The 17,248-nt window shown below is 33.5% G+C and overlaps 1 protein-coding gene and 1 pseudogene across 1 annotated transcript; both read right to left on the bottom strand.

Annotated features, from left to right (window-relative positions):
* Positions 1 to 3,669: 3,669 nt before the first annotated feature.
* On the bottom strand, positions 3,670 to 4,608 carry LOC100598171 (annotated as a pseudogene).
* Positions 4,609 to 13,873: 9,265 nt separating this feature from the next.
* On the bottom strand, positions 13,874 to 14,803 carry LOC100600989 (olfactory receptor 8I2). Its single transcript, XM_012509272.2, is given in 1 exon segment — positions 13,874 to 14,803. A coding segment is annotated over 1 exon segment (930 nt).
* Positions 14,804 to 17,248: the final 2,445 nt, after the last annotated feature.

The following is a 17,248-nucleotide window of genomic DNA, read 5'->3' as shown; positions in this document are numbered from 1 at the left end:
TGAGCAGTGGTTTGTAGTTCTCCTTGAAGAGATCCTTTACATCCCTTGTAAGTTGGATTCCTAGGTATTTTATTCTCTTTGAAGCAATTGTGAATGGGAGTTCACTCATGATTTGGCTCTCTGTTTGTCTGTGATTGGTGTACAAGAATGCTTGTGATTTTTGTACATTGATTTTGTATCCTGAGACTTTGCTGAAGTTGCTAATCAGCTTAAGGAGATTTTGGGCTGAGACAGTGGGGTTTTCTAGATATACAATCATGTCATCTGCAAACAGGGACAATTTGACTTCCTCTTTTCCTAATTGCATACCCTTTATTTCCTTCTCCTGCCTGATTGCCCTGGCCAGAACTTCCAGCACTATGTTGAATAGGAGCGGTGAGAGAGGGCATCCCTCTCTTGTGCCAGTTTTCAGAGGGAATGCTTCCAGTTTTTGCCCATTCAGTATGATATTGGCTGTGGGTTTGTCGTAGATAGCTCTTATTATTTTGAGATATGTCCCATCCATACCTAATTTATTGAGAGTTTTTAGCATGAAGGGTTGTTGAATTTTGTCAAAGGCCTTTTCTGCATCTATTGAGATAATCATGTGCTTTTTGTCTTTGGTTCTGTTTATATGCTGGATTACATTTATTGATTTGCATATGTTGAACCAGCCTTGCATCCCAGGGATGAAGCCCACTTGATCATGGTGGATAAGCTTTTTGATGTGCTGCTGGATTCGGTTTGCCAGTATTTTATTGAGGATTTTTGCATCAATGTTCATCAAGGATATTAGTCTGAAATTCTCTTTTTTGGTTATGTCTCTGCCAGGCTTTGGTATCAGGACGATGCTGGCTTCATAAAATGTGTTAGGGAGGATTCCCTCTTTTTCTATCCATTGGAATAGTTTCAGAAGGAATGGTACCAGTTCCTCCTTGTACCTCTGGTAGAATTCGGCTGTGAATCCATCAGGTCCTGGACTCTTTTTGGTTGGTAAGCTATTGATTATTGCCACAATTTCAGAACCTGTTATTGGTCTATTCAGAGATTCAACTTCTTCCTGATTTAGTCTTGGGAGGGTGTATTTGTCGAGGAATTTATCCATTTCTTCTAGATTTTCTAGTTTATTTGCATAGAGGTGTTTGTAGTATTCTCTGATGGTAGATTGTATTTCTGTGGGATCAGTGGTGATATCCCCTTTTTCATTTTTTATTGCATCTATTTGATTCTTCTCTCTTTTCTTCTTTATTAGTCTTGCTAGCGGTCTATCAATTTTGTTGATCTTTTCAAAAAACCAGCTCCTGGATTTATTAATTTTTTGAAGGGTTTTTTGTGTCTCTATTTCCTTCAGTTCTGCTCTGATTTTAGTTATTTCTAGCCTTCTGCTAGCTTTTGAATGTGTTTGCTCTTGCTTTTCTAGTTCTTTTAATTGTGATGTTAGGTTGTCAATTTTGGATCTTTCCTGCTTTCTCTTGTGGGCATTTAGTGCTGTAAATTTCCCTCTACACACTGCTTTGAACGTGTCCCAGAGATTCTGGTATGTTGTGTCTTTGTTCTCGTTGGTTTCAAAGAACATCTTTATTTCTGCCTTCATTTCATTATGTACCCAATAGTCATTCAGGAGCAGGTTGTTCAGTTTCCATGTAGTTGAGCGGTTTTGAGTGAGTTTCTTAATCCTGAGTTCTAGTTTGATTGCACTGTGGTCTGAGAGACAGTTTGTTATAATTTCTGTTCTTTTACATTTGCTGAGGAGAGCTTTACTTCCAACTATGTGGTCAATTTTGGAATAGGTGTGGTGTGGTGCTGAAAAAAATGTATATTCTGTTGATTTGGGGTGGAGAGTTCTGTAGATGTCTATTAGGTCCACTTTGTGTAGAGCTGAGTTCAATTCCTGGATATCCTTGTTAACTTTCTCTCTCGTTGATCTGTCTAGTGTTGACAGTGGGGTGTTAAAATCTCCCATGATTATTGTGCATTCAAAATGCACTTAGAAGAAATCAAATATAATTGTTCCAAGAAAACAAATTTCAGAAATTAGAAAAGTATTGCTTGAATGAAAACAATCTATCTAGTAACTGTTACAAAAGTTTAAAGAGAGAAGACAAATACTTGGAAAATAAAAACTAGCTTCTAAAATATCCATTAAATAGCAGAGAAGAACAAAAGTGTGATTCCAGAATATGTAAGAGAAAAATTTAAAAATAAAAGACATCTTAGCACTCTGCCTGACTAAATTTGTGGGCTGTTACAACATCTGAATTCATTGTCAATTCTTTGCTTTACAACTTTCCTGTATTAAGAAATGTGAAATCAACGAATAAAGCATTTAAGTCAAGGAGTTATTTTTAAAACTGTAACAAACCTGTAGAAATCAGGAGAAAGGCAATGATTTTTAAAAACACACAGGATTTTAACAAAGAAGAAATTTGACACATTTGACACATTTCAGAAATCCAGTTTTCAAAGTTTTCCACGCAAAAGAGATATCACTGCATGCAGATTTGTAAGTCGGTGAGTTTATATTTCAAGTCCAAAACATTGTTAAATGAGTATTGATTTTGTCAATGTACCAAGAAAAAATTTATATTAGAGTTGTCGATGACAACATTAAACTTGCAAATGGATACAGAAAGCTGAAAATCAGTACATGGAAAGTGATAGAAATTTTGTTTATATGTGTGATATGCATGTACATATTGATCTAGAAGAACATGCACAAAACTCAATATTTGTTTTTCTTAAACTGAAAACGGGTTTGTTAGAGAAGTAAGTAAATAAAAAAATAATGGCTACCCCCACAGGAAGAGCAGCCAAAACTCAGTATTTGTAGAGGATTTCTATTTTCTTCAATATTTTGTAATATTTTTCAAATTTTCTCCAACATTGTCTTAATATGGGCTATTTTTTCTATAACTTAATTCTACTGAAATATTGTACTTCTGAAATCCAAAATTGTGAGCTGCTGATTTTTTTTCTTTTTAGTTCTGTCAATTAAATTAACCAAAAGTAATTTGTTAAACACAAGTTTACATTCTTGAAAAAAGTCATTGTGCAGCAATGTAGGTTTTCTAATGATAATGGGAAGCATTAATTATTATTGCTTCAAATACTCTACAAATACCCTCTGATTAGATTTGGAGTTATTATTTATCTTGTGCACTTAGGGAAAGGAGGCTTAACCTTTAGGTAACATATTACTGGCTATACAGCTAAAAATGTAGCATATTTAGAATCTAACTCTTGGAAAATTTTATTCCAAAATAAGTACTCCTACACACTCTGCTATAATTCTTCCCCATATAATAAATGGAATAACATCTAAAACTATTATCACTGTGTCTCAAATAATTCTTTCTATAATAAATTTATCTACAATTGAAGTATACATAAGAATTTGAATAATATAATTTTAAATGACAACCATATTTTCTTATTTTCCACATCAGTTGCTTCAAACACATATATGTAGACTGAAAACATGACACACATATTATGATTTCTAATTACCATTTGGATTTCTAAAAACATATGCCTTGTAAAGTTTAAAATCATGTTTAGTTATGCAAAGGGTAGCACAACAGAAATGCAAACAAATTAAAGGATTTAGTTGTTTTTGTAGAGAGACTAAGAAAATACCCAACAGGAATGAAAGAAAAGATGAGATTAAATGTTCCATCTCTGCTGTTTTCACTACCTGGATTCCTGTCTTCTCTGCACGACTCTAATGAGAGCATTTTTCACTTCTTTGTTTCTAAGACTATAAATGAGTGGATTCAGCATGGGAATCACAATAGTATAAAACACAGAAGCCACTTGATCTCTTCCCAAGGAATAAGACTTTCTTGGTTTTAAATAAGTAAAAATCAGAGTGCCATAAAAGATGGTGACTCCCAAGAGATGAGAGGTGCAAGTAGAGAAAGCTTTCTGCTTTCCTGAAGTGGAATTAATTTTCAGGATAGTAAAGAGAATGAACACATAGGATGCAGATATTGTGAAAAGGGACACCATCAGGGTGGAATCAACGATAATGAATATCAGGATTTCGGTGTTGTATGTGTCAGTGCAGGACAGAGCTAAAATTGGGGACGTGTCACAAAAAAAGTGATGAATTACATTTGACTCACAGAAATGCAATCTGCTCATGGAAACCACGTTGACAAAGGAGTCTATAAAGCCAATCACTTAAGGTCCAGTGACAAGAGTGCGGCAGAGCCTTTTGGACATAATAACTGTGTAGTGTAGAGGACTGCAGATAGCTACATAGCGATCATAGGCCATTGAGGAGAGAAGATAACATTCAGCAGTACCCAAGAAGACAAAAAAGAACATCTGGACAAAGCAGCCTGTGAAGGAAATATAGTTGGAAGTCAATAAGTTCGCTAAGGTTTTAGGTGTGATGACAGTTGAGTAACTGAGGTCAATAAATGACAGGTGAGTAGGGAAAAAATACATGGGAGTGTGAAGCTGGAGGTCCAGGTGGATTATCAATATCATCCCCAAATTCCCCAGCATAGTAATTAGGTATATCAGGAGAAATAGCATAAAGAGGGCCATCTGGACCTCTTCAGAATCTGACAGTCTTGTAAGGATGAAGTCAGCCACATTTGTGTTATTCCTTCTACCCATCATGTTCACCTGCTCTAAACTGCTGAGAAATCAAAGCTGATACATAGCAGGGGCACCTGTAATCCCAGCTACTGGAGAAGCTGAGGCAAGAATCGCTTGAACGTGGGAGGCAGAGGTTGCAGTGAGCCGGGATTGCACCATTGCATTCCAGCCCCGGCGACTGTGCCAGACTCAGACTCAAAAAAAAAAAAAAAGCTTCCTGTTTATATGAATGGCCTATCATTTAAAAATTAGCTTAACCTTCTATAAGTTGCTAATAAATTTATAGAATATGACTAAAGAAACTAATTTTATTGCCAATATAGATATAAGTACAAATTAACATTTGCATATGTTATAATAAAGTGTAGCATGTAGCATATTGCATAATTAGAATGAACCTGACATTGTTTTCAATGGCTTCCTTTATTAACACATTGAATCCACCTGAAAACATTATACCTTAGATACTACTATTATCCGCATAGTTTAGGTGAGGAAAAAAAGAGTATGGAAGATTGGAGTAACTTATTCAAAGTCAGATCTATTCATTGTTGACACTGATTCTACCAAGATATATTAACTTCAGAGAGATGGCTTATAATACTATACTCTTGTTTATAAATAATTTCAGAAAACTTGAGAAAAGAGCTAGATATGTAATAAAAAATGAGGGGAAACAGTTTTATTGTATCATTTACTGCCCTTTTGTTTCCAATATTATTTAATAATAATTTTCAATAAATTCCACCCTTGCAGATTTTAGTCAGCTACATTAAAATTATAGACAATATATAAGTATTAATTTATAAAAGATGTGATGTTTTCCTGACTTAACTAATCAAAATCTAATTTCTTCCAAAAATTATATTTTCAAAATATATACTTTGCTTATAGACTCTGATTCTGTCAACTCTACATTTGTTTCACAAACCTTGATATTACTTAGGGTAAAGACTAAATGATATGTGTATGTATTAGTATATTTTTCTGATAAAGTCCCCATTTTATTTCATCTGAAATAAAATCTGAAACAATATCTTCCAAATTTGAGTATAACACTTACTGTGTGTGAGTCAACATTGATCAAAAAGGTTTCTTCTTATACTATCTGTCTGGAAATTTGTCAACCTCAAATTTTTGTTATAAATAAAATATGCAAACTAAGGAGATAAAATTTTTTATAATATTTATTTTCCTTGAGATAAGTTGTTTTTACATTTTGGTGCATTCATTATGTTTTATTCTGAGTTCAAATAAATCAATCTAGAAATTTTGTTTAGGTTCTGGTCTAATGGAAACGTTACCAAGACGTTATGTGTTAAAGAAGACCGGCAGCCACTGTGACCATAACTAGATTATTATTTCCCTCTCACTCGGATAATTCCAGAGGACCTCATATACTGGAGGCTGATGATAACGCACCTTTTGGTAGGCTCTGGGGATCATTTGCCAAGGCAGATTGTTTGGCATGTTTCCAAGGACAAAAGTTCAAGGACTAATTGCAGCCATGTTAGGCTTTGTGCAAAGATTTTCCTTTTTACCTTAGAAGCCACACAAATGAAGGAAATTATGAATTGGTCTTTTCTTGTGATGTTCTCAATATTTTACAGGGGTAGTGGAGAAGGCATTTCCGGAAAAAAATAGTTACTCTATGACTGATATCATCAAAGATAGAATAATACATTTTTCGCAATTAAATTTTTAAGTATTTAATTGTGAAAATTTAATCGCACAATTATTAAAAATAATTAAAAATCATAATTATAAATAATAAATTATTTTGATTAATTTTTAATAACTATTGAAAAATAAATTAAAAAGTAAATTTTAATAGTATGATACTATCATAGAAGTAAAACATTAATTAGAAAAGAATCAGAAGATAACAAAATTCAAAATAGTGAATGAAAAGAATTCAAAACTGTCATTAACATTTTGTTAACATTATAATTTTTCCTAATTATTTTCCTTTGTTCATTGAATGCTTATTTGTACACGTACTGAAAGATTGCATAACAATTATTGTACCATATATTCACTGTCTTTTGCTCAATTAACAACCAAAATTTTATGCTATGCCATGAGCTATATTATATTAACCTTTTATCAACAACAGAATTCTACGGTTCATGTATTGGTTAGTGTCCCATAACTTACTAAGCTAACTATGCGTTCACCTTCTGATAAATAGACATTTTGAAGCATTACCAAAAAATAGTACAGGTTATTCATTGTGGTGTGGTGGTGTCACCTAATTCATCTACATTCAATATTTGTACAATATGTTTTGCTGTTTTCATGCACTTTTTTAAATTTTTATTTTATTATTATTGTACTTTAGTTTTAGGGTACATGTGCACAATGTGCAGGTTTGTTACATATGTATACATGTGCCATGTTGGTGTGCTGCACCCATTAATTCCTCGTTTAGCATTAAGTGTATCTCTTAATGCTGTCCCTCACCCCTCCCCCCACCCCACAACAGTCCCCGGAGTGTGATGTTCCCCTTCCTGTGTCCATGTGTTCTCATTGTTCAATTCCCACCTATGAGTGAGAACATGCGGTGTTTGGTTTTTTTGTCCTTGTGATAGTTTACTGAGAATTATGATTTCCAGTTTCATCCATGTCCCTACAAAGGACATGAACTCATCATTTTTTATGGCTGCATAGTATTCCATGGTGTATATTGGACACATTTTCTTAATCCAATCTATCATTGTTGGACATTTGGGTTGGTTCCAAGTCTTTGCTATTGCGAATAGTGCCGCAATAAACATACGTGGGCATGTGTCTTTATAGCAGCATGATTTATAGTCCTTTGGATATATACCCAGTAATGGGATGGCTGGGTCAAATGGTATTTCTAGTTCGAGATCCCTGAGGAATTGCCACACTGACTTCCATAATGGTTGAACTAGTTTACAGTCCCACCAACAGTGTAAAAGTGTTCCTATTTCTCCACATCCTCTCCAGCACCTGTTGTTTCCTGACTTTTTAATGATGGCCATTCTCACTGGTGTGAGATGGTATCTCACTGTGGTTTTGATTTGCATTTCTCTGACAGCCAGTGATGATGAGCATTTTTGCATGTGTTTTTTGTCTGCATAAATGTCTTCTTTTGAGAAGTGTCTGTTCATATCCTTCGCCCAGTTTTTGATGGGGTTGTTTGTTTTTTTCTTGTAAATTTGTTTGAGTTCATTGTAGATTCTGGATATTAGCCCTTTGTCAGATTAGTAGGTTGCAAAAATTTTCTCCCATTGTGTAGGTTGCCTGTTCACTCTAATGGTAGTTTCTTTTGCTGTGCAGAAGCTCTTTAGTTTAATTAGATCCCATGTGTCAATTTTGGCTTTTGTTGCCATTGCTTTTGGTGTTTTAGACATGAAGTCCTTGCCCATGCCTATGTCCTGAATAGTAGTGTCTAGGTTTTCTTCGAGGGTTTTTGTGGTTTTAGGTCTAACATGTAAGTCTTTAATCCATCTTGAATTAATTTTTCTATAAGGTGTAAGGAAGGGATCCAGTTTTAAAAATTTTATGAAACAAAAGTGAGAGCAGAAAGACAAAATCAGCCCTGAGACTAATAAACATTTTATAATTAATTTAGTAGCCTAAAACTTACTTCCTCCATATATAATCAGGTCAAATTTTTTCTTAAATATGAGTTAAAAATTCAAATATGAAAACAGAACTGAAATATTCTACTGAGAATTATTTGTCCAAGATGAGGAAGCAAAGGAAGAATCTGAAACAATATACAATGTGAATCAAAGTACAATATTAAAGTGAATCTTGAGTCATGACAATAAAGTCAATTTCATGTAAATTTTACTTATTTATTTATTTTATTATTTATTTTTTTATTATACTTTAAGTTCTAGGGTACATGGGCACAACATGTAGGTTTGTTACATATGTATTCATGTGACATGTTGGTGTGCTGCACCCAGTAACTCGTCATTTACATTAGGTGTATCTCTCTATTTTTAGTAGAGATGGGGTTTCACCATGTTAGCCAAGCTGGTCTTGAACTCCTGACTTCAACTGATCTTCCTGCCTCAGCCTTCCAGAGTGCTGGGATTACAGGTGTGAGCCCCTGCATCCAGCCAATATATAATTTTTACTGCATTCCATTGTGGTTATGACTGCTTTAAGCTTTCTAAATTTATAAATTACTTTTAATCAACTGCTATAAATTACTCATAGATTCTGGGAAAGAAAGATTCAAATGTCGATATGAAAGTCAGGTCTTTTCTATTAGAGTATTTGTAGATTATAAATTCTCAGCAGGGGGAAACAGAAATAAATACAAAGATCAGTGATAACAATGTATTAGAAGATAAAATGTACTATAAATGAAATAAAGGAAATGTAAAACAGCATAAAAGATGGGAGGGCTGTTCAGAAACAGGGGCATGAGGAAGCAACCAAAATGGAGGACAAGGTATGTCTCAGTGAAAAGGGGACAGTTGAGCAAAGACTTGAAGGAGGGAAGAGTTAGTCATGTAGGTATGGGGTGGGAATGTGTTCCACATGGATGGATCATTAGGGTGAAGGACCTGTGAAGAGGATGGACCAGGTAGTTGAAAGAATGACAAGCAGGACTATGTGGGAAGAGTGCTGTGAAGAAGAAGTGGAGATAGTGCATGGAGACTTTTGAGCTTGCTTTCTTAAAAAATAATTTTCAGAAAAGGCTGCAATGATAAGGCCATATTGAAATAAGTGAAACAGAGAGCCATAAAAATACCCAGAGAATGTGAATTTCAGGCAAGTGGAAGAGTAAAAGCAATGTTCTATAAAATTAGTTACTTTGTCCTAATGCTTTATATCACTTTATTTTAGTAAAAATTGTGTAAGCAAAATAATATACTGAGTTCTGAACAATCTTTGGCTTTTTATAGGCATTCATTACCATGAATAAATATAAAAGTTATATAGTTCTCTAATATATTTATATTTCATAATGCTAATATTTCTGTGCATTATTTCCTAAACTATATTTTTCTTTTGTATCTGTTGTCTTTAGCTATTAATTTTAGACAGGTTTTCTACCTATCCTTCTCTTCCCCTATTTTAAAAGGCAAATATCTCTGCAAATTCCTAGCCATTCTACACTAGTTATTCCAAGTAACAGACAATAACTTTGAATTCATTTTAAATGGACCTTTAATCTTAATATATACCTATGAGAGTGAGTCAGAATCTTTATGATATCAAAAATCAATTTTATTGAATTTAGTTTATTTTCATTGACTAATTTGTTTCTTCATAATTTTTTGAAATACTTCTTGAAATGAAACAAGTTTTAAGAACAATTTTTAAAAACTTTTGATACAAAAATTTATCTTAAAGTTAGTGAAATAGAACACAAACTCAAGGAATACAAATTGTGGACAGGAATATTACAAGGGCACCACTGATTAAACAGACAGAACCAAAACCATGTGTCTTTATTCTGAAGCCTTATACATCACACATATTTTAAATTGAGTGTTTTTGTTCAGCATATTCACAAAGGAAAGGGATATCTGGACTATTGCACAGAGTAGGATACTGCCAGGGACTTAGTTTCAAAGACTACAATTAATCTTCTGATGTGGGAAAGATCAAGAGCGCTGGAAGAGTGAGGCACAAGGAATGACTGGAGAAAAGGCAAAGCTTATCCTGGAAAGCCTGGCATTACAGGATCTAGAGGGAAGGTGCACACAGAGCAACTAGAAGAGAGAATGATGGGAGATATTAATATACCAGGAGAAATTGCGAGAAGCATATTGGGAAGAGTATATATGGACATTTAGGCACAATTTGGGGTAAATAAAATATATTGTTATGTGTTTAGATGAGCAAAAAAAGTGGGGTATTATTTTGCTCCTAGAAACAGATTAGCAATAAAAATGTTAGTAACTTTCAAAGATAAATTTGATACATAATTTTATTAATAGCAAGTAAATAAGAATATTTGAAATTATCTATCGAAAATATACATTCAGTACAATTAAAAGTAAAAATGCATACAGTAGAATCAGAGTAAACGTAATAAAGTGTAAAAGTCATCATGTTTTATACACTTATGAAAATGAACATTTTATTTAGAATGTATGAATGTGTAGTGGTAAAGTGAATTTCCATTTCCCTCTGAAGTTTCAAGTTGGCTGAAATGAACTGACAATAGACAAACAGGAGAAAAGGCATGCACATCTACTAATCTGCATAAGCACAATAGTCACTCATAATATGAGATTCAGAGAAGTCTTAGATGACCCAGGCACAGGTGGCATCTATATTCTATACGATTGTCATTCCAGTGCTGAATCCACTCATCTAGAGTCTGAGGAACAAAGATGTGAAAAGCGCTCTTCTGAGAGTCATACATAGAAAACTTTTTCCATGACAAATTTATGTATGTTACAATTAAAACAAATGTGGATGGCTGCAGGAATTCAATTATGCCAACAACTAGGAAAATAGTAGAGTAACCTCAAAAAGCATAACACAAACTAAATGATAACTTAGAGTCTTGCAGTTTGTGAATTGAATTATTATTTCATTTGTTTATATGGACCACTAACTCACTGTATTTGGAGGTCAATTCAGCATATAAATTATTCAGACATAGTCATGTACAAGGAAATAAGAGGCACCTGAACATGCATATATAAGCATGCCATCACATCGAAACATGTTTAAAATTATTACATTAAGAACATGCAAGTTTTGTCATTCTGTGCCCAGCTTATATCACATAACTGGATTGTTTGTATTAGACTGTTGCAAAAGTAATTGTGTTTTTTTGTCATTAAAAAAAAACAGCAAGAACAGCAATTACTTTGCACCAACATAATAACTCAATGGATATGATTGAGGCATAAATACCCTTTTCACAGGGGAGAAATGAACGAACCCAAAGCATAGACTGTTTATAAACGATTCTAGTAGGAAACTGAATGGAACCAGCAATTTAAGGGAAGGGACAGAACATTGTTGTGAACAAACGTAGTCTATTATGCTGATAAAATCTCTTACATAATCTCTTGGAGATCCCTTCAGAAGAATAGATGAAAACTATGTGTGGGTATGGTGACAACTTTTAGTCTCTTCTCTTCTTCAGTGGTTAATCTTTCCTAGTTAATTAATGAGATACTAGAGAAGGCGTTTAAGACAATTACTTTTCAGAAGATGTTTCCTCATTCAGGTAAGAAAATTCCAGAGCATGTCCCTCCCTGTGCTTGGTGGGAGGGAAACAGAGAAGGTTAACAAGTCTTTGGCTCCAAGGCAACTTCTAAGGTCTTGCAATTTCTTATTTCAAAGTGATCAGTATGTCAAAGCATCATTCTTTGCAATATCATTTTCTGAGCCCTAACCATGTGCCCACCCAGGTTCATTCACATGAGCTATCCTCAGCCACTCCCAAGACTGAAGACTGATATTCTCTTTACAGAATTACGTTTGTGACATATGGAGAGATGAGAATTCCTAATCAGTTGTCTTCTATTATTTAAATTCATATATATGGTATACAGCTTTGTATACACTTAGTTCCATATTCTAGCCATTCTGAAAAAAAAGTCATTTGGGAAGAAATATATCTGTAAATCACTATGCCATATTTAATATATGAATGAGAAATGTTTGAGAAAGAATTCTAAAAATAGAATTTCTAACTAAACTGACATTTGAATAAGATTATGTACAAAACTGCACCAAAGAAATACACAAATATGAGTAAGACAGACGCTGTGGCCCTAATGAATTCATCACTGTGCTTCCACATACAAACGAAAACAAAAGAAAATATTTACTTATATACTTCATATTGATACATTTGCTAGTTGTTATGAAGTGCACAAATATGAATAGGAAAACTTTTCTCTCAAAGAGCTTACAATCTTGGTGGAGAGTAATATTAAAAGCACATACATTTTCTTTTAAAAGAGCCTCATCAAATTAATCTTCCATTCCTTTCAACATACATTTTAAATATGATAGCCCAACTCTGATAATTATTCATTCATTCATAGACACGAAAGGCAGTACTGATAAAACTTTTTCAATGGTTACCTTCTAACAACACCTTGGAGAGTTCGTTAAATCAGGTTTAAGTCTCTTTTCAAGAAAAGCACCATCTCTCCACCCCACACACACGAACACATACACACACATTTTGTTCCTTTAATACTGTAGATTTAACAATGTCTTTTTGTTTGATTTGGTGATGCAAGAATCTGTGTAAATCCAAAATGATCTAGGGATTATGCCTCAGCTAGTGAGACATTCTATGAGAAATTAAACTCTGCTGTTTTTATTAGAAAAAATGCCATAAACTGATCACTTTTCTATGTAAACAAAAATCGTGTTCATACATACATGATCAAGAACTTAACCGTTAGGGGCAAATGACTCCATATTACCAAGAGATTTCTCTATACTGTCTGGTGTCTCTTGTTCCATTAGTGTTTGCACTTAAATTACTTCAATCTTTTATTTTTCCCTGTGACTAATATTGCTTTTTTATTTTTGTTTGTTTCTTTAGTTCTGCACTCTTTGCTTTTGGGTGATCAGCATTTTATATTTTTTGTAGAATTTAACTGTTCTTATCTCTTAATCTTCCAATTTCTTATTCTCAATTTGCTAGTAGCTGAGAAAACAATGTCAGATTATATTGTCAATTTAATAATTTTTTTTACTTTTTAAGGTTTTTTTATTTTTAATGTTTGTAGATACATGGTAGATGTCTATATTTATTCATTACATGAGATATTTTGAAACAGGCATGCAATGTGAAATAAGCACATAATGGAGAATGGGTTATCCTTGTTCTCAAGCATTTATCCATTGAGTTATTATGTTGGTGCAAAGTAATTGAGGTTTTTGCTGTTTTCTTTTTTAATGACAAAAAAACACAATTACTTTTGCAACAGTCTAATACAAACAATCCAGTTATGTGATATAAGCTGGGCACAGAGTGACAAAAATTGCATGTACTTAATGTAATAATTTTAAACATGTTTCGATGTGATGGCATGCTTATATACGCATATTCAGGTGCCTCTTATTTCCTTGTACATGTCTATGTCTGAATAATTTACATGCTGAATCGACCTCCAAATACAGTGAGTTAGTGGTCCATATAAACAAATGAAATAATAATTCAATTCACAAACTGCAAGACTCTAAGTTATCATTTAGTTTGTGTTATGCTTTTTAAGGTTACTCTACTATTTTCCTAGTTGTTGGCATAATTGAATTCCTGCAGCCATCCACATTTGTTTTAATTGTAACATACATAAATTTGTCATGGAAAAAGTTTTCTATGTATGACTCTCAGAAGAGCGCTTTTCACATCTTTGTTCCTCAGACTCTAGATGAGTGGATTCAGCATTGGAATGACAATCGTATAGAATACAGATGCCACCTGTGCCTGGGTCAGCGATGATGTGTTATCAGGTTGCACATAGGTGAAAATCAGAGACCCATAAAAGATAGTTACACCCATGAGGTGGGATGTGCAGGTGGAGGCCTTCTGCCTGCCTGCTGCCAATTGGATCCTCAGGATGGCTCAGATGATGGCGATATAAGTGACTGTGATGATAAGGAGAGAGCTAAGAAGAGTGAATCCAGCTAAGACAAAGATCACCATTTCTGTGCCAAATGTATCTACACAGGACAGTGCTAAAAGAGCTGTGGTGTCACAAAAAAAATGATTGATGCTGGAATCACAGAACACCAAACTGCTTACCACACAGATGGATATCAGAGAGTTTGTGAAGCCTATCACATATGGCATTACTCCCAGCCAGTTGCACACTTTTTGGGACACGACTACTGAATACAATAAGTGATTGCAGATTGTTACATAGAGATCGTAGGCCACCGATCCCAGAAGGAAACACTCACTACACACCAATCCAACAAAAATGTACATTTGAACAAAGCAGCCAACAAAGGAGATGGATCTCTGATTGGATTGGAAATTCACCAATGCCTTAGATGTTACAGTAGAGGAGTAAAATATGTCAATGAATGCTAAATTGCTCAGGAAAAAGTACATAGGGGTATGAAGCTCAGAATTCATTCTGATTAACATGATCAGTCTCAGGTTTCCCAAAACAGTGAATAGATAAATGAAGAGAAACATCAAGAAAAGACTGACTTGTAATTCAGGGTGATTTGCAAATCCAGAGAGGATGAAGACAGTCACCTCAGTGACATTGTTGCCAGCCATTTATATCAACTCAGGCCTTTGACTTATCTGCTGAATAACAATGAGGAAAGTTAGAGAAGGATTCAAATCTAAAGGCCCTATAATCAAATTTGACTCAGACTCCAACCATGAAAGAGTTACAAATGGAAAGTAAAATTTAATGACTTGAAGTTAGTTAGAGATTTATGCATAATTTTTATTTTTTATAAAACTGAAAACTTACAGACATTAATACAGAAAAAAACTCAAGTTCACGATTGTGTAGACTAAAAAATACATGTCTGGAAAGATATGTAGAAATTCCTCCTAAGATGTACCATTCTCTACCCCTGTCTGTCATTGGGTCTGGCAATTTATCTAATGAAATCAATTGTATCTAACAAATATAGCAAATTATCGAATGAAATTAATTGTATCTAATGAACTTAGCAACTTATCTAATGAAATTAATTTGTATCTAATAAATATAGCAAGTTATCTAACAAAATGAATTGTATCTAATGAATAGAGCAATTTATCTAATAAAAAATTCAGTGAGATAAGACCAAATGAGAGCCTTCATCTATAACATAGTTTAAATTCTTTCATGTATGTTTGTTCAAACAACACGATTGTTTCTAGATATAAAGCACATATTAATCTATGACATCAGGTGCTAGCCAATTCATTGCTGAACAGCAGTTTTTAAGACAATGATATTAACGTTAAAAACAGTAAAACAAACCTGATTTGTTACATTTAAAAATAAGAATTAAATTATAAGGTGGGAACGCTAGAAACTAAAGAACTTTATTGCCTAATTAACTTAACATAAATATATGACAAATAAATGCATTTGAAACTAGCCCACCATGCAAAGTTAAATAATCACCTTTGTTTAGACATTTAGCACTCTCCTTGAGTAACCAGAAAGGACTTGATAATAATTATTATCAATAATAAAAATATAACATTATTCTTATTATATATCACATGTACTTAATCATTTAATGTGTTCCATGATCACAGTGTTCCTATTTATCCATTCATTTACTTGACAAGCATTTATTCAATGAAGGCATTTTGTCTTGCCTGTCATGAAGGGCATTTTTCTTAAAGCCTAATGTAAGATGCAGACATGAAAAAAATAACAAGTTTCCCAATGTGAGAAACATGCAAACTATACTCACAGACAGACAGAGACACAAATTTTAGGAAAAAGAAGATGAGAAAATGAGATGTACCTGGGATTCAATCATCCAGAGGAAACATCCTATGTTTCAGCAATCTTTCACTTATTTTCAGGTTCATTATATTTACCTCATCTACAATGCTAAATATCAAATAACAAAAGTTGTTATTCAGCATAGAGCTCTATTTCCTATATAATGGACCCTAAATGTTATGATGTTGATGAAAAAATGTTGATGGTTTTGATGATAGTATTGGGTATTGTATATATTACCTTCCATTGATAGGCTAGAAATAAGAGCCAAATTAACTTCTTGTTAACTTGTTTTTTATGCATATTCTTGAGAATTAAAAATTTATCTTTTTTGCTCAAGCCTGGATTCTTATTTAGAATTGTTTTTTTCTTAGTGTATCTCTAAAGCAATCCCATAACAAAAGATTTTCTTTTGAAAGCTCATGTGTTAAGCAGTATTCTTATACCTGCAACTCTTCCTCAAACAAACTCACCTAATAAAAGGTTGTTCAATTAGCATCTTTGATCTGTTGAAATTCACATTTTAATCGTACTCCAGGGTCTATTCTTAATTTGCCTGGGGTATATCTCTAATGGAAGTGTTAGGAAATATATATTCCTCATTTTTGCGTTTTTCAGTTAAATGGCAGCAGATACATTGAAAAAATCAATTGATTTCGTTTTAAATATCATGTCATTTTCACATTATTGGTAGATATATAGACGTGAAACATGTATGAAACATTAAATTATTATGAAACTAAAGGAGACATATGATGTTAGGGAATCTCAGATAACCACTGCATTTGTCTGTTTCCCAGATAACCCTCCCATGAAATGGAAGTAAGCTTTCCTACTCACTGATTCAATGCTGTTAACATGTGTTGAAATTATATTACCATCGATGTCAACAAACATTGATGTGTCTACTTTTAACTCAGGCATCCAATTATTTTTAATGGTGCTTAAAGGTATATACGTAATATCATTGTCTGATAATAAGTTGCCATCTAGGAAAATGAAGAAGAAACCTACGGTACAAATCAAACTCATGTTCTCCATTTAATGCTCAATTTATGAGTAAATACAATATTTCACACAATTGTATTCACATTATCTCTTGTGTTTGTTTGTTTCAAAGCAGCTTCCTAGCCCACACTACTGTGCAGATTCTGGTTTATTAGGTCTGATATTGACCCATAAAATTAAATTTTTCAAAATGCCCCACATTACATGGATTATACTTTGACGAACACTAGCTTGGAAGGATCTCACAGACTTGC

This window comes from Nomascus leucogenys, chromosome 4, assembly GCF_006542625.1.
Source record: "Nomascus leucogenys isolate Asia chromosome 4, Asia_NLE_v1, whole genome shotgun sequence".
NCBI classification, from domain to species: Eukaryota; Metazoa; Chordata; class Mammalia; order Primates; family Hylobatidae; genus Nomascus; species Nomascus leucogenys.
This window is presented reverse-complemented; position numbering and strand designations above follow the sequence as displayed.